Source organism: Canis aureus, chromosome 16 (assembly GCF_053574225.1).
Source record: "Canis aureus isolate CA01 chromosome 16, VMU_Caureus_v.1.0, whole genome shotgun sequence".
Lineage (NCBI taxonomy): Eukaryota > Metazoa > Chordata > Mammalia > Carnivora > Canidae > Canis > Canis aureus.
The window spans coordinates 677,620-703,358 of NC_135626.1; the positions used below are offsets into that span (position 1 = coordinate 677,620).

The 25,739-nt window shown below is 52.2% G+C and overlaps 2 protein-coding genes and 1 long non-coding RNA gene across 5 annotated transcripts in view; 2 read left to right on the forward strand and 1 right to left on the reverse strand.

Moving 5' to 3' along the window:
• Nucleotides 1–25,739, forward strand: part of MORN5 (MORN repeat containing 5) — a 37,642-nt gene that overhangs the window by 4,407 nt on the left and 7,496 nt on the right. For 2 of the 3 annotated variants that reach the window (XM_077850545.1, XM_077850544.1), the window contains 2 exons: nt 902–1,013; nt 4,162–4,293. In XM_077850545.1, coding sequence (XP_077706671.1) covers nt 902–1,013; nt 4,162–4,293 — 244 coding nt within the window. Of the gene's footprint in view, nt 1–901; nt 1,014–4,161; nt 4,294–24,555; nt 24,758–25,739 lie in introns of those variants that run through there. The other variant, XM_077850546.1, reaches the window with a different exon arrangement.
• Nucleotides 5,903–21,362, forward strand: LOC144285464 (uncharacterized). Its single transcript, XR_013353713.1, has 2 exons — nt 5,903–11,463; nt 18,316–21,362. It is a non-coding gene; the product is annotated as an uncharacterized LOC144285464 (long non-coding RNA).
• Nucleotides 14,257–25,739, reverse strand: part of LHX6 (LIM homeobox 6) — a 37,741-nt gene continuing 26,258 nt past the window's right edge. Inside the window, exon 9 of the mRNA XM_077850542.1 lies at nt 14,257–14,757. Coding sequence (XP_077706668.1) covers nt 14,729–14,757 — 29 coding nt within the window. The 3' untranslated portion in view covers nt 14,257–14,728. The remainder of the gene's footprint in view (nt 14,758–25,739) is intronic.

The following is a 25,739-nucleotide window of genomic DNA, read 5'->3' on the forward strand; positions in this document are numbered from 1 at the left end:
GCACCATTAATCAGCCCACCACAATAGCGCCAGCCACCTCCTAGGGTGGTTGTGAGTGTAAATGGGGTGATATCCTTAAGCGCTTTGCTCAGTACTTGGCATACAGCAGGCACTCAGTGCTAGATCTCAGTACTACTGCTACTATCATGACAAATCATCTAACCCATCTAATCCCACCTGGGATTTGTGGGCCATGCATACAATGGGGTGGGGGGGAGCGCAGTAGAACCTCTCACTTTATATGCAAGAGTTTCTGTGTATTTGGGACTACGGTTCTCTCTGGGGAAAGATCTGCGTCTTTCATCGGTTTCACTAGTACCCACCTTTAAAAGGTTAAGGAATATTCCTTGTTTGACAGCTTGGAGAATCCAGGCCCCCGGAAGGGGATGTGACTTACCCAAGGTCACACGGTGAATTAACAGTATCAGAATTTCCACCTACACTTCCTGATGCCCACACCAATGGGATCTCTACATCCCGGGGATTCCTTCAGCTCCGGGGCAGCAGAAGCAGAATGTACATATTTGGGCAAAGGGCTGTGACAGTGGCTATGACCTTTTTAACCATGACTGAATGTTTACTATGTGCTAGGCACTGTGCTGAACACTTTGCCTGTACTGCCTCACTGAATCAACCTTGTTAAATATATACCATGACTATGCAGTTTTACAAAAGGAGGAAACCAAGGGCTAGGTCATCTGCCCAGCATCACACAGACAGTTGCCATATTTTGAGTGCCAGCCACAGAGCTCAGCACTATAGCCACTTCTCCTAATCATCAGCACCCTGATAACCAGGATACCTAGCACTTCTCTTCTGTGGCCATGAGAAGAGGAAAAAGCCACCTCCTGCCATGACATCCGTCCTTCTCAAACCTGCATGTACGTTCCTTGTCTTCCAGGGCACATACACATTCTCAGATGGGCTACAGTATGATGCGGAGCACTGGCATTACTGTGACAGCTATGATAGGAGGTTTTACACCGAGATCTGCTACGGCTTGAAGCCTGCAGGTACCCGAGCACCCTCCCTTTCCTTCACAACCAGACCGAGAGGGAAACAAAGGGGCCTTGGCCTATTGCAGTGACCCTCAGAGCCCCTCCATACCACCCGGGGACCACAGCCAGGGCATTCACCGCTAGGTGTCTCAATTTCTCTCCTGCCAAATGGGACAATAGTGTCGTCCACTTCACAAGTCTGTTATAAGTAAGATAATGCTGGAAAGTGTTTCCAGCGGTGGGTGCACAGCCCATCCCAGCTGTTTGTTACTCCTAATACCAGCTGTAGCACGGAAATCAAGCAGCCCCGAAGGAGCGTGTGCCCTGGGTTCCAGGCTCTGGCTGAGGTTCTGTGTTGATCCTGTGCCATGCCTGCCTTTCTGGTCTCATGTTGTATAGGAGGAAGCCGAGGCCTGGGAGTCCAGACCTGCTTCCTGGGAGGGGAGCTCCCGGGGTTGGGGGGTAGCCCAGGTCTTCCTCAGTGTGTCCCCTGTAGCATCAGAAATCATGTTCCAGGGATCCCTGGGTGGCGCAGAGGTTTGGCGCCTGCCTTTGGCCCAGGGCGTGATCCTGGAGACCCGGGATCGAATCCCACATCGGGCTCCCGGTGCATGGAGCCTGCTTCTCCCTCTGCCTGTGTCTCTGCGCCTCTCTCTCTCTCTGTGACTATCATAAATAAATAAAAATTTAAAAAAAAAAAAAAAAAAAAAAAAAAAAAAGAAATCATGTTCCATCACGGATGGTGACGTGGGCCAAGACTCTGGATTCGGAGAGCAGCCACCAAGGGGGTTCATCTGTGTCTCCGGGGCTCGTGCATGGTCAGCTGCACCTCAAGAGCAGAGCTGTTGGCGCAGCTGAGTCAATACATCCAAAATGACAAACAGGAAAATGACTTTGCATGCTGTAAGAATAAACCCTAAGTCATGACATGATGTTGTATAGCTGACAGAGGCTGGAGCTGGAAGGTCTGGGTTTGAGTTCTAAGTTCCCTTTCAATAGCTGGATGAGCCTGGGCACGCCAGCCTCCCTGAGGGCAGAAACCTCTAGAAAGCACCCAGGTTGGAGTCAGGCAGACCTGAGCTCAAACTGTGGCTGTGTCACCTTGAATCAGATAGTTGACCAGGTGAGCCTTTCCCCACTTTGCCTCCTTTGTCAGCTCCTCCCCCTGGCACTGTTATTGATTTGGGGGTTTTCCTGAGCTCTCTGGCCTTAAGCCTTCTTTGGTAGCATTCTGTGTCCTCTCCCTAAACAAGCCAGTTCACCTCTAAGCCTTCATTTATATCATCAGCTTCCAAACGGAGCTCAAAATTCCCAAGCCCCAGATCCCTGCAGCCAGCTTCCCTAACACCTGTATTTGGCATCCCTTCCCTTGCCTGCATGGAACTCATCCCCTTCCCTACCAGCCCCTTCTCCCATGAGGGATTCAGAGACTGTCACCCATCCGCCTGGATGGGCCACGTCCTGCTTTCTTCCTTCCCTGTGTACAAGCAACCACCTGGTCCTGTGGATTCTACCTCTTACGTATATTCACTCATGCGTTCATTAAATTGTTTCCTGAGCACCCCCATGTTCCATGCTATGGGGTCGGGGCTCTGTCTCACTCACTGGTGTGTCCTCAGCACCTGGCACATTGCTTGGCACATAGCAGGCGCTCAGTAAAGAGTTACCCAGGGAGGATAGTACAGACATCACAGCAGGGGGAGATGGGGTGTGGGAGCTGAGGCAATGACACTTAATTTCCTGAGCACCTACTGTGCGTCAGGCAGGGGCCCCTGCCTTCACGGAGCTGCCAGTCTAGGTGCCACTCGAGAATCTTGTACATGGCTCCTCCGGGGTTAGTTATGACCGGGCCTGGAATTTGTCGTGGGCCCACTGAAGCCTGTAGGTGAAGACAGAGCCCCTGGCCTCAGGCCCTCAGCTGTCACATGGTAGCTGGTTTTGTCAAGGGCTCATGAACAGTGCTGTGACCTTCCCCACACCCGCCCTTCTCCTCCAGTGACTCCCGAAACGGCAACTTTAAGTAATCCATGGCCTTCCCGAGTCACAGGGCACCTGGCAGAGCCCTGCAACAGCCACTTCTCCGCCTCGGGGGCAGGGAGAAGCTTAAGGCTGCCCTTTGCCCCTCCTCTCTGAGTATCTGTCAGATGGCACGAGCATGAGGCTCCGGGGAGAGGATGGCTGGAAAGTGCTTGGCATAGAGGAAGAGCTCAGGAACTGTTGGGCACTAGTGTACACAGGGTTATTGTTAACCAGCATCTGAGCCCTGTGTGCTGAACCCTGCACCATGAGCAGGATGCTATGCTCTGTGGGCATCTAGCCCTCCGTCCAGAGGACAGGGATTTACAGGAAACACAAGTTGGAGAGAACCCGAGAAGTTATTTGTGCCAACCTTGTACCCATTACTCAGGTCTCAGCGTTCCAAGATATACAATACACAGGGCAGCATGACCTACAGTGTGGCCTATGGGGCAGATGGTTCCAGGGTCAGCAGCCTGACATAGAGCTCTTGTGGCTGGGTGCCTCGCTGCTTCCTAGCTGGAGAACCTGGGGCAAGTTACTTGACCTCTCTGAGCCTCAGTTTTCTCATCTGTAAATGGGGCCACAGTACTGCTGTGAGAATTAAGTCAAGCATGTAATGAATTTCTGGGCACAGGATAAGCACTCACTCAATGGCAGCCATGGCGGTAATTTTGCTGAGTCAAAGTTGATCCCTGCCCACCTGACCCATTTCTTCCTGCTCTTCTCCTGATACACACCTGGTCCCGCCCCGGCCAGGCTTCCTGAGTGAGGCCTGAGGGCTCATGCCTCTGGCCTTTGCCCGCCCCTTGCCTGCCTTCCCTCCTCCAGACACATCTGTCCACATGGCAGACTGCGACGCCTCCTTGGGGTCTCTCTGCCTCCACAATCTATGTCCTTGTCATGGTGTCACGAGAAATGGAGGATGGGTATGAGGGAAGAAGGTGGGGGTCTAGTCCCCAAGACCCTGCTCACAGAGCCCCATTCAGGAAGCTGCTCCGAGGCACCGCTCCTGTTGGTTTTGCTCCATAGTCCAACGGTGGAAACCAGATGTTCCCATGGGTGACCAGACAAAAGAGGACTTTCGGGAGCCTGGGATTAGATTTGGCCTTGGTAACGAGTTAATTATCCACTGTATCCTTTCAAGGGATCTCTCAACTCACCAACATGGACCCACCTCGAAAGATCCCTCAGGGCTGTTACGACTGTGGAGATGGCTTCTATAACCCGACCACGAGGGTTGTCAAGGACTATAGGAATCGCTTTCTGAGAAACACAGGTATGTCCATTCTGACACCCCGTGACACACGTTTACTCTTCTCCCGTCCACACTTAGGTGTGTGCATATGTGTGCACACACGTATGCATTTGGTGGGAAAGAAACTTCTGCCGACCAAAGACAGAAATTCCGATCTGAAGGTTTCACAGTCAGGGGTTCTCATGGCTGACGAGTCTATACACAGTCGTGGAGCGAAACAAAGGACATTAGTGGTTGGCTGCGAGTGCGGCACTAAACAGATGAAAGTACAGATCTCTGCATGCTATCCTTTGGCCAGTATTTAATGAACACTGGCTATATGCTGGACACTGCTCAATGTGGGCAGCAAAGCTGGGCAGAGCTAGGCACGAACCACCTTCCACATGGAGTTGATGTTTTTACAGGTAGCAGCCAAGTACTAGAAAGGGTTGATTTCATTGTGGGAAAAGCGCAATGAAAGGGGACAAACATGGCCCTACATGAAGGTAGGGGAAGAAGTAAAGATGGGGAGTCCCAGGGAGGTCAGAATGATGCTGTGGGAGCACAAAGAATGGGTACGTCATCCAGAATTGGAAATGCAGAGGCTTTCAAGAAGGAAATGGCAGCTAAAGTAAGACCCAAAGAAAAACTGGGAGTTGACCACAGGGCACGGGTAGAGGTTTTCCAGAGAGGAAACAGCACAGGTAAAGGTCAAGAAAGAGAGTGATAGCATGTGGTACAGCCAGGGGCGTACCTGGGAGGATCCAGAACTTCTGTCGGTAAGTGAATGTAAACTGACCAGACTGAAACTTATAGTAACCACATGCACGGGAGGCCAATGTACAAATAAGAGTGAGAACATTTTCCTGTAGCACGGTGATTCCTAAACTTTCTCTTTCCTAGAGTCACAGTCCCACAAAGAAGAAGGGAACTGCAGACCCTCTTCCTAGAAAACTGCCCACAGGTGCGCGTGCACACACACACACACACGCACGCACGCGCATGTGCATGCACATTTTACATAGTCTTAAGGGGGTTCTTCTAAAGACCCTGGTCAAGAAACTCTGCTCTAAAATGAGAGGAAAAAAAAAAAACTGCCAGAAAGGCCAGGAGGCCCAGACTGGCCGACGAGAGCCTCCTCTCCCTATAGGGACATTTCCTTGGTGAGTTGGTGGTGATCAGAAGGTTGCCTCGTGGGATGAGCACTGGGTGTTATGCTATATGTTGGCAAATTGAACTCCAATAAAAATAATAATAATAGTAATAAATAAAATGTAGCACACACACAAAAAGAAGGTTGCCTCATGGCACTGGCATGAGAGTAAATGGAGTTGTCAGCTGCTCTTGTGGCTCAATGCTGCGGCTGGGAGCGCAGATAGCCCTGCCCCACTGGTGCTCCTGGAGGAACACGGCAGATGCTCACACGCCAAGTCCCCGGCAGTTGTCTTGAAAGCCTTCCGCTTTTCCGTTAACAGACTGGACTGTGTAGAGCACTAATTCTTCTGGGTGTCAATAGGCTCCCTATGAAGTTTCTGGATCAAGGAAACTGAAGCGATGCACAGTTATAAATAATGCTAACCCATTCCAGCTACTGCAGGGCTTCCCAGGGCCATTAACATGCTCATACACTTGGTACTTTCCTTCCCAGCTACAATTAAGTCCTCCTTTGTGTCAAGAATCGCTGTCTGTCTCTCCGCCCAGACGGGAAGATCCACGTGAGCAGGAGTTCTGTCTGTCTCTGTGTCAGGCAGAGTCCAGTCAGGAAAACAGAGAGAATGTAGTATCAGGGGATACTGGAGAACGGAAGAAGCAAGGGGAGGACATCGAGGACACAGAGGGAGTAACAGCCGGGAGCAGCTAGCCACCCTCTCCTGGAGGGGAAACCAGAGACTGGGATACGAAAGCCTACAGGGTCGAGAGAGGGACCCCCCCCCCCGCCCCGAAGGGGCAGCCCAGACCTCTGAGCGGGGCCCAGTGCCCAGCGGGTTCTCTGGAGAGGGGGCCTGTAGAAGCCGGGTGTGTGGGGGGAACAGGAATTGGAAGTGAGTCAGCCTTGCTGGCATAACACTCACACGAGCAACAAGCCACACAGAAAGGAGTGGGTCCCTTCTGTCTCCGCGTGTGTGCCTTGCAGCATCTAACTGGGGTCCCAGTCCCGACTGCAATGTGAGAACAGCAAGGTAGGTTTGGAGCCAAGAGTAGCTGGGCCCCTGGCACAAAGCCCCCACTGTCTTGTTGTGGGTCAGCATCCACACACGCTCCCCTGTCCTATAAAGATATCACGTGTGTGCCTTTCTGTGTAATAGGCTGCAAGTATCCTTCATGGGACTACAAAGATGCTCTCCCCTTTCCTCTAAGGGGCGAGTTCCTCCCCCTCTCCCCTACTGGGGGTTGCCTGGGAGATGAAGGGCCGTAGGGCGATTGAGCTGGGAGGTGGGGGGACACCCTCATTACCTGGCTGGGATGCAGGGTCCCAGTCAGGAAAAAGGTACCAGAAGTGATGGGTCTTAAAGAATGAGCATTTTGGGATTTTGTTAGCATGCATGTCAGGGAAGGGCATCCAGTTAGAGGGAACAGCACATGCAAAGACACAGAGGCATGAAAAAAAAAAAGTCATGACTGAGGAATCAGAAATTGTGGCTCCCAGAATCCTGGGGGCAAAAGCCATGCTTGGTAATAAAATTGAAACTTTTATTGGAATGAACAGATAGAGTACTGGGGAGTTTGAGAGCAGTGGAGATACTCTCAATCGTGAGATTGAGTATTTGACGTGGAGTATTTGACGTGGAGACCCATCAAATGTACTGCCCCAGAATGAGCCTGCCTGGAAACTCTGGATGGCTATGAGGTGTCGGTGTAGTTGCAGCAAATGCAGCACTCCAGTGGAGAGGGCTGATAACGGGGAGGCCATGCAGGCATGGGCATAGGGGGCAATGCAGAAAAATCTGTGTACCGCCCTCTCAATTTTTTATTAGGGTTTTATTTATTCGTGAGAGACACAGAGACAGAGACACAGGCAGAGGGAGAAGCAGGCTCCATGCAGGGAGCCTGAGGCAGGGCTTGATCCCAGGACCCTGGGATCATGACCTGAGCCAAAGGCAGATGCTATAAATAAATAAATAAATAAATAAATAAATAAATAAATAAATAAAAAAAAACAAAGGCAGATGCTCAATCACTGAGCCACTCAGGTGCCCCTCGTCCTCTCAATTTTGTTGTGAACCTGAAAATTGCTCTAATAAAAACAGCCTTTTGGAAAATGCATCGTAAGAAGGGAAGGCCGTTCTTAGGAGCTTGGGAGAAGGATGGACACTGACTATTTGGTCAACAAACATTTATTAACTGGCTGCTGTGGACCTGACTTTGGGTGAGGCAGCATCATAGAATCTTCTCTCAGGGAGCAGGAGAAACTGATAGTGGATTAGAGTTGCCATGAGGGAGCATGGTCAGGATACCTAACCTGGAGGCAGGGTCAGCAGGCCAGGGAGGTTCCCTGGAAAGAGCGGGATCTAATGGGAAGCCTCAAGGAGAGGAGACAAGTACAGCAGGGTTGGGGAAAGTAAAAGGCTGAGCGAACGGCGTGTGCCAAGGATAAGATGGGGGAGAACAGTGCACATGTAGGGGCTACATGTTTGGGAGTATGAGACAACAGTGTGTCAGGTGCAGAAGAGCAGGAGAGGAGGCCCCTGGGTGGGCAGTAGCTTCCACCTGAGGGCAGCGGGGGAACAAGGAAATGTTTCAGGCAGGCAGAGTAGCAATGGATTCATCATTTAGAGATTTCTCTGGTTTGCACAGAAAGAAGGGGCCAGACTAGGATGAGACTAGACAGGAAGGCTGGCGAGATGGCAAGAGAGGGGCATCCGAAGGCCCCAGGCCTCAGTGCTGTGTGCCAGAGACCCATGTTCCCACCCGGCCCCACTCTCACTCTCGAGCTGCCTGCTGGCTGCCCATGGGCCAGGCGCCTTACCTCTCTGGGCCCCTTGCTCTCTTCATCTGTAGAATGAGGGAGTCGGGCTGGATAATTTCTAGGGTCCTTCTGACATTAAGAGTCTACAATGGAGGAGTAAAGGGAGCCACGGGGTATTTTAGTCCTGATATTATAGGACAGATGGGTTTGTAGAGTGTCCTGAAAACCACTAAAAGGAGTCTCTGTTTATGGCCACCTAGTCACCACATTACCTTGGACTCACCTCATCCTGCTGGGCACTGAGTTGGACTTCTGTCCATCTCCTATTTTCTCCAGGGCCCTGGTCTGCCTCCACAAACAGTGCTTCATGTTGGCATTCTGAAGGTACAGGGCTGCTGGCTTTGCAGGCCCGCAGTGGTGCCCCAGGCAGTCCTGGGGCAAACAGAGTGGACTGAGCCCCTGCCACTATGAAGTGCACGCCACTCGGGGATACTCTTTTTATAGGAGATCATGGGCTGGGGCACCAGCAGGAGGGTTGCCTTCGGCTCACGGTTCACCTTCGGGCCTCTCCTCCCCCACCTCCCACTGGCTTCACTCTCCCCAGGCAGAGAAGCTTCCTTTAGGCCTGACTCGAGAACCTTAGCCCCCTGAACCACAAACTGCCGAGTGGCAAGCATGCTGGACAAACCCAGGTGCCTTTCTCACCTGGGGAGGCTGGTCTGGTACCTGCTTGCCGGGTGGTGGTGAGAACCTAAATTCATCCTTCCAAGCGTCGAAAAGCCTTTGAGTGCAGACAGGGTGCCAGGCCTTGGGGATCCGGGCAGGCAAGAATTCTCTCAGACCACAAGTCTCAAACCTTTGGACCCTGGCCCAAAGTAAGCAACCCACTACCCACACAAACACACACACGTTGGTACATATTCTTTGTATGTAAAATATAGCAGGATATTCTCTATTTTTTTAAAAACGCGGGTTGCTAGACACTAAATGGATTTCACAACCCTCAAAAGGATTGGGACCCACCATTGACAGATCAATGCTGAGACAGCCTTCCCTAACCCGCCTCTTCCCATCGCCTCCCTCTCCTGCGCTGTTGGGTTAGACACCCCTCCTCGGTAAGCCTCTCGAAAGCATTCAGCCCATAGCTGTAGAATGACCTTTATTTGCCTAGCTTCCCTCCTTAGACAAACAGCTTCTTGAGGGCAGGGACCATGTAATTATGTCTGATTCACCCCTGGGTCCCCTGCACCTCCCACATGCAGCTGATTCAGTGTTTCTGGAAGAAAAGCAGGCAGGCAGGCAGAGGACCTACAAGCCCCTCATGTTCTTCAACAAATTATACAAAATGTAGTCCCTGGCACATAAGAGACAACTTCTTATGTCGAATAATCAAAACAATCTATTATGCTTCTCCACACCCCCAAGTTTTCAAAGCCACTTAAGCTTTGAAAAGCTTTCAAAAAACTTCAGCATCAAGGCTCTCAAGCCCACAACCCTCTGGCCAAATCTGATGTGTGCAGTATTGGTTTGGCTGGCCCCGTGCTTGAAACCGCTTGCGTATGGGCGCCTCCGCAGGGCACGTGAATTCCAGGTCCCCACCTCTCCCTGTTGGTGGCAGGCATTTCTGGTGCCACCTGAAAGTTCTCACACTCATGAGCGCTCTCTCTATCTTCTGGGACAGCCCCACACATCCAGCAAACTGGGAACAGGGAGGCCTGAGACTAGGGAACTAGATCACGCATCATGTCTAACAGCCCAGTGAAGGGGAGGCTGGACTCAAACCCACTCCCATCTTTTTGCAAGGCCCGTGGCCATTCTCCTGCACTCTGCAGCTGCCTCTGCTGGGACCGTAAAACCACACAAGGCAGCAAGTCAATGCAGGCAAAATTCCAATAATACAGCTGAGACGAAGCAAAATAGAGATGGCATTAGGACCTGCCTCCCTTCGGAGGCTGGGAGAGGTCAGAGGGACGGGCTGCGTGGCGGTTACAAGCCCAGGATCTAGAATCCACACCTCTGGCTGGCGCCTGGTCCTGGATCCACCACTGGCCGGCTGTGTGACCATGGCTAGTTTTGCTTCTTGTCTCCTTTTGGAGTCTCTGTTTCCTCATCTGTAAAATGGGTGTTCTAGTAGTTAACTGAATCTGGAGGGGTTGCGGTTAGGAAAAATGAGATTAAGTGTGTACAACACCTGGCACAAGGCCCGTCCGTGTCCAGGCTTCAGTGACTGTTACTGGATGATTCCTCACTCGGGCTGGAGACAATTGAAGAGAGGGAGGCCCTGGGATCCACTGAGAGTTTTATGGGTGCTCAAGAGACAGGGAGGCTGTGGGAAGGGAGGAATGAGACTGGGTATGCCATGCTGTCGGCCCCCTTGGGGGTTCTCCTGGGGAAACGAAATGCTACTGAAATGTTGGGCGCTGCGGGCTCTTGATTATGGCGTTTAGACCACCCCGTGGTTCATCTTCCACCGTCCTGTCTCTTCCACCCCACGTTCCAGCTCAAGCAGACTAGCAGCTTCCGCAGGTAAACACACCTCTGTTCCCACCTCACACATTCCTCCAGCCCAGGATGTCTTTCCCTCGTCACAGTCCTCCCACCTCTCTGTGCTGGGCATGTACCAGGAGGCCACGAGAGAATGGCACAGGGCACTCCCCGAGCATCCACAGCTCAGAGAAGGGAAGCAGAGAAAGGCATGAATTGCGGAGGATCCTTGCCAGGCCCCTGCTCAGCACTGTGCCTGCTTATCTCCTCTGCTCTTCTCTGCCAACCCAAGTGCCTCCCTCAGTTTGCAAAGAGGACACCTGGTCTCAATACTTTGCCCTAGTCATTCGCCGGTGACAGAGTCAGAGATAATCCCAACTCTTGCCCAAATTCTGTTCTTTTCAGCTTCACATCCTGGTTTATTCCTTACTCATCCCTATCCCTTCCTCCACAGAGCCAGGCCTCATGCATGGTTGTCCCTCCACGAAGCACGGGTCCTGACCCCCGGGGAGCTCAGTGATGTTCCTAAATGGATGAAAAGGCCCATTTTAGAGTCTTAAGACAAAAAAGCACTACAGTCCCCATAATGAGACGCTACCTTTTTTGATAAAGGGTCCTTTACATACTGTGGGCCAATAAGGGAGCTTTGGAAGATATTTGGGATAATTATCTTTAATACGGTGGGGAAGCGGGGAAGTTAACCCTTACCCTCCTGCCCAGCCCTCTCATTCTGCTCAGGAAGGATAAGCCTGACTCGACTCGCGTTAGCAGTTTCTCCGTGTGTCTCTTCGTTGTAGCGGTTGCTTGCCTCAACGTTACTGGTAGGAATAATTTGCAAGATAACTGCACCACTAATCCTTACTCCCTCCCTGCAATTAATGACACCCCATGCGAGTGTCTCAGATGAAAGGCACATTATTAATATTCAAAGGAAAAAACCCTCGTAACCATTTTAACATATACAACTAACAATGAACTAAATTTGCTTTGTGGAAGACAGAGAGTGAGCATCCCAAATTAGTTTATGTAAAAGCTGAAATTCTTCCCCGAAAGGTCTCAGTACCATCCTCAAAGAATATCCTGATCATCAGAAATGCCGTCAAGATTCCCGCCAACATTATCCTCTTTGTTGTCTGAAATGTCGAATCAAGCACATCTGGCAAATGTCCTAGAGCTCACAAATCTTTCAAACAGCGTATAATTCCCAATGGTTAAAGAGATAACGCCACCGCTTAATCGTGCTGCTCTTCAAAATAGCACCAACTTTCCTTCAATCAGAAACAATGGGTTTGGCTTCTTAAAAATATCACACACCAGTGATTATTTGCAGAGAGGGCCCCTTTGCATTTGAACCTGTGGGTTCCAGACTGAATTTAAAATCAAGATCGCCAGCCTCATTTGAATATATTTTCAATTAAATGGACAACGGGGGAAGGAATATGAATTGGGGTCCAGAGAGAGACCTGGCCGGTATGACTCAAAGTCTTTGGGAGGTGCTGGCTGGCTTTCCCCTCACTCCGTGGTGACAGCTGACATTGGCTGGGCATTTCCCATGCACCAGATACCCAACTAAGACGGTGGGGTGGGGGGGAAACGGAGGGGGGCGGGGGAAGGGTTCCTGTGATCTCTGCTTGACAAAGGAGAAAACTGAGACTCATAACTAAGGCTAAAGGATTTCCCCCAGGAAATGGCAGGAACTGGGATTCACACTTGGGCTCATCTGCCTCCAGAGGTTCTTCCACTTTGCCAGGCCAGCTCCTAGGTCATCTTCCAAACATCGCCTATCGGCTTGCTGCCCAACTTCAGAAAAGTTGCACAGTGAATATCTAGAAATGAAAGACCACTTGGTCGTCTAAAGTTCTCTGGCATTATTAAACACTTGAAAGTTGGGAATATCCCAAATGTCCAACAGAAGGGAACTAAATAAATAAAACAGGGTGTATTCTTATAATAAACCCAGGGCAGGGGATCCCTGGGTGGTGCAGCGGTTTGGCGCCTGCCTTTGGCCCAGGGCGCGATCCTGGAGACCCGGGATCGAATCCCACGTCGGGCTCCCGGTGCATGGAGCCTGCTTCTCCCTCTGCCTATGTCTCTGCCTCTCTCTCTCTCTCTCTCTCTCTCTCTCTCTGTGACTATCATAAATAAATAAAAATTTTTAAAAAATTAAAAAAAAAAACCCAGGGCAGCCCCTAAAGTGGCAGTCCAGGGATGGATCGATTGGTATATAAAGGCACGTTACTTTATTTCAGAGGGAAAAGCAGGATTATAAAGACCAGCAGCATTTACTGAGGGCTTAAGTCTTCCAAGTACTGGTCTGAGCATTTCGCATGGTTGATTTTGTTTCATTTCCTCTCATCCTCACAGTAGCCCTGTGAAATGGCTGCCTTCATTGTGCCCACTTCACAGATGATGAAACTGAGGTGAGGAGAAATGCTTTGCCCAAAGTTACACAGGCAGTAAGCGGTAGACCTGGAACTTGACCCCAGGTCTAGCTGCCTGAAAGCTAATGATGGCCTTCGAGTGGGTTCTGGAGTTTACCAGTGAAAGAAAGAAAGGCCCAGGCAACCTTCCTCGTAAGATTGCAGTGGTAGGTGTTCTTCCCTGGATAGTTCTCTGACCACATTTTTTGCTCCAAAGCCGGCCAAAGAACAGGACTTTCAACGCCACCGATAAACCAGGACTCCTCTGATGTTGAGGCCACGGCTGCCTTCATCCGACAGGTGAGAAAGCTGAGGCCTGCACAGGGCGGATCACTTGCCCGGCCCTGCACAGCCTGCCAGGCCTCCGTCCGCAGCAGACCCGGGCTGCCTCTCCACAATGCTTCCCTCGTGGTTTTGGCAAAATGGCCCAGCGAGTCCCCTGCACAGGCCCTCCTGCCGTCTTCTCTCTGTGACACAAAAGGCAATTTGCCCAAATGTGATAATCACCTGGAGGCTGGCACGCAGGGGCATCCCTGCCTTATCTGTGGTATTGTTAGCAGCGCCATAATGGAGGCTTTGTGGAGGGATAATATCACACTTGTGACTGCCAAATAAGATGCCTGCACAGATCACACATCCCTGCCAGCCGACTTGGGCATCTGCTTTAAGCAAAAAGGATAGGAAGAGAAATGATGAGCACTGAAAGCCTCTGCCGTGCCAGGGACTTACTACCTCCCGATCTTCTGAGGAATATATCGTTGCCCCTGTTTGGCAGCCGGGGAAACTGAGGCTTGCTGATGGGTGCAGCTAGTGAAGGGAGGAATCAGGATTTGGATCCAGGCCTCTCTGACACCAGAGGCCATGCTCTGAACAGAGATGGGCTGTGGCCTTTTCTGAAATCTCTCTGAGAACTTCGGCAAAGCTATAGAACTTCTCCCCGGAGAAATACACTTTTACCTGCCAACAGAATTTTGCCTACAGAGGGCGGAATCAGACCCAGATGGAAGTCTGAGCTCCTGGGAAAACAGCCTGAGGGGCTTCCTGCCTCTCCCTGGCTGCCCAAATCGCCTCCCTCGCTCCTCACTCCAATTCTAAGAGCCCTGGAAATTCCTCTTCCAGCTGTTGCGCCAGATTCTGGTAACAATATGTCCCCAACCCCACAGCAGTCTCCTGGAAGCATCCAAAGGACACAGCTTTCCCCTTCCATGGCTGGAGTCAACCCCGGGCTAGTCAGTACAATGGTTTGTTTTTCTCCTTTTCCTTTTTTTTTTTTTTTTTAAGATTTTATTTATTTCTTCATGAGAGACAGAGAGAGAAGCAGAGACATGGGCAGAGGGAGAAGCAGGTGCCCCTGAGGGAAGCCCGATGTGGGGCTCCGTTCCAGAACCCCAGGATCACACCCTGAGCTGAAGGCAGCCGATCAACAACTGAGCCCCCCAGGAGTCCCCGTCTTGTGCCCCTCAATAGAAGTGAATGCAAGGCCAGAGTCCAGGGAGCAGGAGCTTCATGTCCCTTCCGCAGCGCAGCTCCGGAACTGGAGGCCGTCAGCTGAAAGTCCTGCTCAACCTCCTGGAGACAGAGGCAGGTTTCCAGGCAGGCCTGTAGAGCCAGACCCATCAGACCCCGGCTGTGCCATTCGCTCTCTGTATGACCTAGAGTGAGTCTCTTAACTTCTCTGAACGTGGGTTTCCTCACCTAAAAAAGTCGGAGGAGGAAAATAGGACTTCCGTTACAGGGTTGTGGTAAGCATTATTGAGATGATACAGGGCATACAGAGAAAGCAATGCCAGGCCCATGAGGCCTTACACCCTGGGGCGGTCTTTGAAGTGGGGGGAGGGGGAGAACTCCTTAACTCCGTGCCCCAAAGGGAGGAGCTGGCCTCATGGTGGCAAACCGCCCTGTGGCATCCCCAGCTGCTTCTTTTTGTTTGTTTGTTTGTTTTAAGATTTTATTTATTTATTCATGAGAGACACAGAGAGAGAGAGAGGCAGAGACATAGGCAGAGTAGTAGGCTCCATTCAGGGACCCCCGTGTGGGACTCCATCCCACTTCTGATGGGGACTTCAAGACAGGGCTGGAGGCCTGCAGGATCCCCATCTCCCTATCTACCCATTGGCATTGTTCCTCATCTTCATCATTTCTTATCCACCTAGAGCTTTACCCTGGGGTAAATCCTGGGGTAGGATTTACCTACTCCCTGGGGGCCCGAACTCCACATCTGCCCCTCCGAACCAGCACAGTGCAGGGCAGGGGAAGCAGATGCACACACAGTGACAGGATCTGGGGCAGGCGCTCTCTGGACAGAAGCATGAGGCCTTCAGGGAGTCTAAGCGTAGTGAACCTCCTGCCCCAAAAAATATAGCTCAGAAATTAACATCAACCCCAAAAATAAGTATGTGGAAAGAAGTCTAGCAGAATTCTATATTCCTATGATATTTATGTTAATAGGAGATTCTTTGTCCAAAACACCGAGAGTGCCTCTGCTGTGCTAGTGCCAGGAGCCAGAAGCACAGTATGCTGGAGGAGCCAAGACAAGGGCATGGATATGCCCCAGGGGTCGTTGAGATGCTATCCCGGAAAAGGTAGTGTCTGGCTAGGCTGTCAGGGATGAGAAGTGGATTGATTGTGCTGATGGAAGGAACAAAGCAGAGAGAGGTGTAGGGACAGAGGGTGCCCAAGGTGGGGCTCCTGAGACCGGCTCCTGTGTTGGGGGTTGGAAGAAGAGTCAAGGGATGTCTCCCTCAAGCAGTGTTGGACAGACTGGGCTTTGACAGGTGTGTAGGAGTACGTCCTAGCTGGGCATTCGAGGCATAGGGACCCAGTGTGGAGGGGAGAGAGCCTTGAATGCCGTCCTTCCGGCAGTGAGGATTAAAGGCATGGCAGTTACGGACAGGCCTTTCAGGGACACAGGTAGTGGCTACGGGCTGCAGGTCTAGAGATAGACTTGGCTCTGCCCTGGGGCCCACTTGCTGGCTGGATGAGCTTGAGCAGATGACTTCACCTCTCTGAGCCTCGGGACCTCCATCTGTGAAATGGGGATGCTGACAGTGACCTTCTAAGATCCCTCTGAGGATTAGGTTCTAGTGTGCTAGTGTGTCCTGCAGATCCTTGCCACCCTAACACCCCTCCTGGCGGGCCCCACTGCCAAAGCCTTAATTCGGCCCTCAGCATCTGCCGGCCAGAGGACAGAGGTCCCAACTACCGGACCTGTCCCCTGCAGTCTGTCATCCACACCCAACTGGAGAGCCGGGGCAGAAGGGAACAGCGGCCGGTCAGAGCAGAGGCTCCAGGGCCCAGGCGAACTGAGTGGCCTTAGCCTTGCCTTGGCACGTCAGTCCCCTGAGCTGCCTGTGTACAGCACCTCGGCATCATGGACACGTGCAGGGAACACACATTCGACTGTTCGTGCTTGAAAAACAGAAGTGGGGGAAGCAAGAAGAGGAGGGTTACAAGCTGCGTGAGGTTTGGCACCCACACTCCACGCTCGCTGCTGTGAATCCGTGGGCCCCCAGGCCGTGCGTGAGCACCTCGATATATAGGGGTATGTCTTTTTTAATACGCCAGCTGTGCATTTGGACCTCTACAGCGGAAATGACTCCGTCTCCCAAGAGCGCCAGGATACCAACTGCTTAGCGCTGGCTGGCGTGTCCTCGCGCCGCGGGGCTTTCCTAAGAGATTCCCAAGGGGCGTTATTACTCAGGGCACTTCCCCTGCCACCGACTGGCTGGAACACCTAAAACTCCTACCTGAGACAACACCAGCTGTGAATCTGACAGATGTTTACAAGGATTGCGTGAGATCAGGCGTGCGGAGTGCAGGGCTCAGCGCCTGGCACGTGCAAGTGCTTCCTAACACCAGGTGGCCATGCTCTGGTTCAGACTCACCCCTTCCAGGCACAGCCCTAATCCAGCCCTAGGTCTGATTTTGGAGGCCTCAACCCTGTCGTACTCAACAAATTAAAGCAAAATGCATCCGCACTCCCATATTCAATACAAATTTCTTGCTGTTAAAACTTTGAAAGGTCTTTTAAAATTTTGCTTGGTAAACGGCCTACCACCAGTCGGGCTGTGATTTCTAGAGCCACATGCATGCTAGAGGATTCTTGCAAAATGAGGAAAGCAAGCCTACAAACTAATTTCAAGTGTGATGAAATTGTTTTGATCTCCAAGTTTAATAATTAAGTCTGAATGCATTAATTATAACATTTATTAATTTCAGTTTTACACTTTCCCTTTCTGTATTTTGGAAATACAGAAGATCGGTTTGGTTTCCCCAAACCTCTCACATTTGGACAGGCTTTGAGACCTGTGGGTGCTGAGCCCTGCACCTCTAGTTCCCAGTGGGTAAAGTGGCCCGGCCGAATCCACCTCCCCACCACCTTCTGCCCCCGAGCCCTCCACCCACCCAGCTCTTTTACAGAGAAAATCAAGAGCAGGCCCCAAAGTTTCCCCTCCTGTCCCTTGTCCCTTTAGGCTTTGCCCGGACAACTATCCCTTAGTCAATATTGGCCATGCCACAGCCTTGGCCTCTGGCCACCAGCACTTGAAGCAAAGTTCAAAGCCTCTTGCTTGTCAGGAGTTGTGACGAGGGGGTGCGGGCATTGCCGCCCTTCCTGCAGGCACCGGCTCTGCTCTGGCCCTGCCCCACCTGCTCACTCACACGGCCCTGCCTTTGCACAGAGGGTGGAGCTGGGCTTTGAGGATGGCACTGCCCAGGGGCTGGGGCACCTGTCAACCCCGCCTGGAACCCCAGGTCACACAGGAGCCGTGTGAGTCGGTCTTGACCCCAGGAAAGGAGGGCAGCCCCCATGATAGAGTCTGGCCTGGCGTGGTGTTGTGGGCGAGCGCTAGGCTGTCACGGAGGGATGGATGTGCCGCCTCCTTCGGCAGCTGCTCAAGCGCACACTCAGACTTCAGGTAGTCACACACTGTCACACTCTGAGCGCCACACACACGCTGAGCACCGCAGACACAGCCACCTGCACACTCACAGTCCACACGTATTCATACTTGTGCCCACACCCACGCCCACACTTAGGGAGGTTCTCATGCACATTCACACAACTGGATGGAAACACTCCCATTTGTGGCCGTGCACACACAGCGTGAGTGTGGCCTTTGCGCCAGGACCATGAGCCCTGGCAGATGAAGTGGGCAACTTGTTTCCCCCCTTGAAGCCTCAGTTTCTTGTCTTAAATGGGGATGACCTGTGTCACTTGCTGCGGAGAGGAGAGACGTGACCTTCTTTCCACAGAACCAGGCACCTCCTAGGTGCTCTGCCAGTGTGAACCTCTTCCCCTCCCTGGTTTCATCTTGGCCCCCTCCCCGTCCCAGGGGGAGGCTGCTGCGTAGCAGAGGCGACCACAGGTATGCTCAGCCCAAAGGCACGCCCAGAGGTAAGAGAATCTGGCTTGTGGGAGCCTGATAACCTGAATCCACCCATCCGCCCTCTCCTGCCCCAGCCTGCCCACCTCACTTTGAACAAAAAATCATTAACCGAGCTGTGGTTCCTAGGATGCTGATCCTTGTGTAAAGACCTCCTCTGCCCCAGGTCCTCCCTCCTCCCCACAAGAAAGGAGAAGTCCCAGGGTGCTCTGAGAGAGTCCCTTAAGAACACTCTTGAAAGGATCCAGTAAGGGAATTAGAGAGCCCTCAAAGTGGTGATCACAGATCCTCCTTCCTGGGTGCCAACATGGTGCTGTTGATCCTGGCTGTGCAGGAGGTCTGGTCAAACCCCCTGTATAGACAAGGAGCCCGGCTCAGAGAGGGAGAGTGGCTTGTCCAAGATCACCCGGCAAGTTGGCACCAGGGCTGGGCACTGGACCCAGAACTCCTTCCAGTCTATGCTGCGCTGTCACATGCACAGACCCTGAAGTCTCACCTTGAAGAGACAACCTCTGGCTTTCTTTTGGTTTTTGCCATTCCCTGTGTAGCAGGCACTGTGCTAGGCACTTTTCAGGAATGATCTCACTTGATCCTCATAGGAAACCTCTCAGGGGGCACTTGGTGGATGAGGAAATGAGACCCAGAGAGGGGTGAGGCCACTTGGTCTCCGAGCAGTGGCAGCCAAACTTCAGTGCCCATGCTCTTAGCCACTATGCTGCTGCCTTCCTGCCAACCACCTGGGAGCTCATATTGCCCTGCACCTGTTGGGAGGTTTTCAGGATCTCTTCCTCCCCCTGCACTGCGCTGATCTGACCCTGGATTGCACTAATGACACGGTCTGTGATCCTGCTGGTGGCCTGTGCAGGCCTGCCCTCCCCTGCTCATTGTGAGGCAGGCCCCAGGCCAGCCAGGGCTTTGGGCTTCGAAATCGTGGCTGGTGCCCCAGAACGAGCCCAAACAACCCATCCTTTCTGTGCGGTGGAGCTGCTCCACCTATGACCTCAAAAAACAAAAGAGGAAACAGCAGCCTTGGCCTTGCATATGGCATATCTGTTCTGCCCCCTCTGAGGAGCTCCCATTTGCTGAGGGTGGGGAAGAAATTCTTCCCCCTTTTCCAAATCCCACAGGGGAAGCCTGTTACTCTTATGTCCCCAACGTTACATTTCTTTCTCCATTCATTCAGCATATATTTATTAACTGCTTTTTAAGTGCCGGATCTGCACCAGGTTCCGACGACCAGGAGTACATTAGTCACACCTGCTGGAGGCTGGTGGGGGCAACCATGACCTCAGCTTGAGTCAGGGAAGGTGACATCCAGGCAGGGCCTGGGGGGCGGAGGACATCCAGGAGGGCACTGGGCTCAGCCATGCACATTTGCCAGTGGCCTTGGGTCCGGAGTATGGCGGCACCGAGAGACCACGTTCACAAGACAACGCCAACCTCACAGCCCCCCCCCCCCCCCCCCCCCCCCCCCCCCCGAGAACTCGACCATTAGCTGTGCTGTGGGCTTGACGCTGCCTTGAACGACAGCCTGGAATAACACATTTATATTGCATTGGGTTGTGTGTGTAACAAGTGTGGAAAGCATTTGTTAACTATACGTGTTTAAGCCACGCTGCGATTGTTCTCCTCTCATCTGGGCCTTTCCTCACTTTTAGATACACTAAGGCCCCGAAATGGGGAGTGCTCTGAGCGGCCCTGTCCCTGCCCCCAGCCTGGTGTGTGGACAGGCGGAGAGGCCCCAGTCTGCATGCACACGCGGGGACTGCAGTACAGCAGGTGGGCTGCATTTTCCAGGGTGGCCCAAGGTCGGAGGCAGTTTGGAGATCAGAAAGGCCTGGATGGAGGGCCTTGGGGTCCAGGGGAAAGAGTGGGGACCCTTTCCAGGCAAGGCTTCACAGTAGGAACGTTCACGGTCAGATTTGGGGTCTATCTCTCCCCGAAAGTTCATTTTCTTCTCTATAAGGAGCCCAAGTTCTCCTAGTGATTGGTGAGATTCCTGGGGGTGCCATGGTGGGGAGGGAGTTGGATGTGGCAGTGAGGCCGCTTCTAAAGCTTCAGACCAGAATAAAGAAATCTTTCTGGCCCAAAGGCAAACAGACCTGAACCTGAGGTGTATCTGAGTCAAGCCTCCGGGCAAACACCCCCTGCTAGGTCTCTGTCTACCCTCTCTGTCCTCTACCCCTCCCCTAGCACTGGGCACGGGGTGGGCCATAGGGCTGGATGATCCACTCATTCCTTCGTTCACTGAGCAGATAGGGACTAAGCGCCTCCGATGCCACACACTTGTCCACGCACCAGTGATACCACTGAACAAGCCAATGAGGCTCCCGGTCTGATGGGAGAGACTGACAATCCAGGCATAAACAAGACAATTACAGGAAGAAGCCTGCGCTATGAAGAAGAGAACGCGAAGAGGGGTCCCAGGCAGACTGGGATCCCCAAGAAAGTGATGTTTGAGCTGTGCACTGTTGCCAAGAAATCAGTTCTCGGGGAAAGAGCGCCGATGGTGATGAAGGCAAGCCAAAGCTACTATTTTTTGTTGCCGTGTTTTGCTCGCTTCCTAAACTGTCCTGACGGAGAGGCAGCCACTCTGCGGCCCACGCCCAAGGAGGGGGAATTACGCTCCACCTCCCTGAGGGCAGAGTATTCACAGAAATTGTTTGGATTTCTTCTGCTCAGGAAATCTGTCTATTCTCCCATTTTTTTTAACCAACATTTTAATGCTGGCTCTTTTACTTTGTAGAAATTAAAGAACCCCGTTGGTGTCTCTAGGAACCGAGAAATATTTTTCTTCCAATGACCAAAAATACATGAAATTAACAAAGCATTAAGTTGGAGGGTAGGAAAAAAAAAAAGAGATAATTGTTTTTCATTTTTTTCTATTGCCAATACACATTAAGAAGATTTGGGAAATACCCAAAGCAGAAGAACGTCTCACGTTCCACTGCTGGGAGATGCATATTATTCACATCCAATGTGTTATTTTACGATTTTTCTCCTGAGCACAGTGTTTACAGATTATATTATGTAATTTTGTTTCTTGCCTCTTCCCACCTTTTTTGTCAAATCAAAAACATTTCTGTGTTGCTATACAGACTTCATAGCCCTACTTTTTCAAGAGCTGCTAAATCCCATTGTCCTCCCCCCCCCCACTCTGTCATAAAACTTAGCACAATACCTGGCCCATGGTCCCCGTTTAGAAATCAATTGTTATATGAATATACAACAGAGTCATCATTCTCTTGTTTTAGAGACATAGATTATTTCAGTTTCCTTGGTTCTAAATAATAGACAAATAGATTATTCCCTTAGGACAGCGTCCCAGAGCGGAATTATGAGCCAACAAGACCAAAACTTTTCAAGATAAATGCACCAAACCAGAAATCTCCCTCCCTCCCCTTCCCCTCTGAACCACCGGCAACTGTGCCCAGGGTAATAATTTACAATTGATTAAAGAGTTTGCCGGGGTGTCCCCCCTCCCATCTTTTCCCCCTTTCCTCTCCCCTCCCCTCCCCTCCCCTCCCGACAAAAAGGGGGAAAATTATCTAAGAAGGTGAAGATGTTCTCAGACAATCATATTAACATATTCCAACAATTGCAATTTGCAAAATAGTAATCACAACCCCCAGAATCTGGGAGGCATTAATCAAAGCCGCAGGTTTAATTCCATTTTAAATATTGATGAAATGTGCTTCGGCTGCCTGCCTCGCCCTGGCGTGGAGGGGCCACAGGAGCGGCGGGAGCGGCGGGAGCAGGGAGCAGCCGAGGAGGTGGAGGGAGGGTTGGCGAGCAGCTGCCTGGAGGGGAGGCATCTGTGATTCAAATTGGTGGCTGTGCCGCCAGGTAGAGTGCGAGAGGGGTAGTGGAGAGGCTGTTAAGTCCATTGCTGTCAATTTGTAACGATCAGGGAGGGGCCCGGGGCTGGTTTAGCACAATAAACTCAGTTTGTCTGGTTTCAGGGGTTAGCACTGAAGAGCTTGCAGCTGCACGGATTCGAATAGCCCAGAGACTTCAGAACTGTAATTATCAACCCGCTGCTCTGCTCGCGGTGTGGCAAAAGTGGGCTTCACCAGCGCTTAACTCCTTGTGTGCCGCCGCCGTCCCCGTCCCCGCCGCCAGGCCTTGACAGCCACGCGTGGATTCCCGGCAGTCCTCGGGGGCAAGAGAGGCTGGGCGGCGAGCCTTTCCTTTAGGTTATGGACAAAGGAACAGTGGGGAGGAGGCAGGGACACTGGCTCTGTGGGGGCGGCCTGCCTTCCCTGCCTTCCCTGCCCTCCCCGCCTTCCCGCACCAGCCCTGGGGGGATGGTCAGGCTTTGCAGTCTGATGGGCCTTGGTGGAGGTGGGGCAAGGCTCATTACTTGTCTAAAATGGGGGTGATCTCCCCCTCTCCTGGACTGTCACACAGACTCGACGAGACGGATGTCTGTAAAGCATGGGGCACACAGTAGGTTGTCAAGAGGTCTCCACCTCTCTGGTTCTGGGCCTAGAGCTTTCCTAGAAGGGGAAGGGGGCGGGGGGGGGGGCTGACTTGAGGGCAGGATTCAGGCTAGCTCTCAGGGGGTGCACTGGTTCCCTGGCTGCTGCTGTTTACGAGGAGGATGGGTAGGCCTGTCTCCCATCCGTTGGACTGGACGGTAGACGGGAGGCAGGTCGGGAGGCAGGAGGAGAGCCGCTCCAGGGCAGGGGCTTGGGCTAGTTCTCTTTGTCCCCAGGGCCTGACACGAAAGGCCGTGAAGTGAAGCAGGGACGAGGCAGGGCCAGCTACGGTGGTGTGATGACGAGAACTTGGGCTCAGCTGGGAGTCTTGGTTAATGAAGTGCGTTCATGACTCCACGGCCGTCCTTCATGAGTCCACGAAGGGCTACGCCCAAGAATGTTGGTCCCAGCGGAACTTCTGGTCAGGGGAGGTGGCCCCCTTGGATGTCCACCCCCCCCCACTCCACCCATCCCCGATGGGGAGGAGAACGTCTCAGAAGCCACCACCAAGTATCGGGCAGCAGTAAGAAGCAAAGAACTAGATGTGCATTTAGCAACAAGAATAGATCTTGAAAATGTAGCGTTGAGTGAAAAAAGTAAGACACAATGAAATTCATAGTACAATGCCATTTATGGTGGTAAATTAAAACCACATTTGCACACAAAACAACAGCGCACATTTTACGGAGCTGCCTGCATTTTTAGGGGTATGTATCCCACCATTAAAGTGGGTCCCTGCCAGAGGTAGGGGAGGGCCTGGGTATGGGTTTGGGGGATAATGGAGGAAAATAAGTCAGCCCCCAGATGAGCCTTCCCTGGCCCAGAGAGATGATTGATTGTGGTGTGGGGGGCCTAAAGACTGTGCTCCATTCCCTCTCTCTACGGCTTGAAAACCAGTACAAGCTTCGTACTCAGACAAACCAGGGTTCACATTCGAGGCGCTCCTACCTACTAACCTGTGGCTGTGGACAGGTGACTCGATCTCTCCGAGCCTGCCTGTCCATCTGTACAATGGCGGGATTGCTGCCGGCAGGTGCTCATGAGGGTTAAATTAAGGAAGCTAAAGGAGGAGCACAGGGCCTACAGAAGTATCTGCAACTCCTCTCTATTCCCCACCAAAAGGACCTGAGTCTACGGGGGAGTCAGGTTCCCCTGCAGAGCCATATGGGCTCTTATAAGGGTCTACAGTGGAAAACCCAGAAAGGAAACGAAGAAGACCTGAAGGCTCTGGCTCCTGGCACGACCAGCAAGGCCTCACAGCACAGGGCTGGCTGTTCTGGGGGTACCCTCTGTGGGGGGCAGAGAGGGCTAAGGCCCGAGCAAGCTGCTCTCTGGGTGCCCGTCGGGGCTGCCCAGCTCAGAATGGCCAGGTGACCTCATGCCTGCCTCCCTCAGTGATATCTGCCATCCATACACCCCACCGTGTTCAATTTCCCCAAGCCCAGGCAACCAAAGGATTGGGGTTCAGCAAAAGTGGGTTCCTTCCCAACACAGAGCTTGACTGGCCACTGAGGCCACACCCCTGTGCTGGAGGGCACCCCAGGCCCTGGACCCCACCTGCCGATCTCCCAGCCCAGAGAAGGCCCGGCGAACACCAAGCATGATCAGCTCTTCCTCTTCCCCCGCAGACGACGACGAGCATGAGTGGATCATCAGGACGTGTCGCAAGGGCTGGGACGAGATTGTGGGTCACCGACCGAAGCTGTGAGCTTCGCTATCACCTCCGCCAGAGTTTTGTCTACACTGCTGGCGGCAGCTGGCCCTGAGGGCAGTCTAAACTTCCAGACCCTGACTTTTAACTCAGGAATAAAAGTCTTTCTGCAGCTTTCAGTGGCCCCAAGTGTACTTTCCTGAGACAATTTCTTAGGGGATCCTCATTTCACCAGCATCAAAGTCACCTGGGCAAAATTATAAATTAGATTATTTCTGGGCGCCACCTTAGACATGCTAATCAGAATCTCTGGGAATGGAGTCTAGCAGCGTGCATTCCTGGCTGCCACTTCCTGATGCATTTTTATTTCCCAGGTGTTCCTCAACACCACCCCAAAATCACATGTCAGCAGAAAACCAGAAGAGAAGGGATGACATGTTCCAGGGCAACACTTTGGCCACAGGCATCCTGGATCTTTGCATAACTGTCCCTCCTTAGAGGTTGCCAGATCCCACAGCCCGGCCCAGCCCCACCCACCCCATGTTTTGTCCCTTGCTCACCAAGAGCTGCCAGGAGAAGGCAGGTCTATGAAGGTTCTGACAAGGTCTGTAGTGGGAGGGCGGGGGGAGGGAAAGCGGCCTTCAAACCAGTGACCCAGAGTTGGCATGCTAGGCAGAGTTAGGAGTCAGAGGGTGGCCTGCGCACGCTCAGCTGTGCCACAGAGGGATCCTGGAGGGTTACCTCTCCCTTCTAGGGCAACAGTCACCTCTGCAGAATAACAGGGTTGAGCTCCATAGGGGTTTCCAAGCTGTGCTTTAGAAACAGAAGGCACATTCATGCAAAGAAGCACATACACATAATTTAAACTATATTTGAGATCTACACATATATCTAGGGGCACCTGGGTGGCTCAACAGTTGAGCATCTGCCTTCGGCTCAGGGCGTGATCCCCACATTGGGCTTCCTGTGAGGAGCCTGCTTCTCCCTCTGCCTATGTCTCTGCCTCTTTCTCCCTGTGTGTCTGTCTCTCGTGAATAAATAAATCTTTTTTAAAAAGATATACATATATCTAAATCAACATTTGATAAGTAGATCGGAAGAATGGAGGGAGGAGCGGCAGAGACGGGATCAGAGATGGCAGATGAAACAACTAATCCAGAC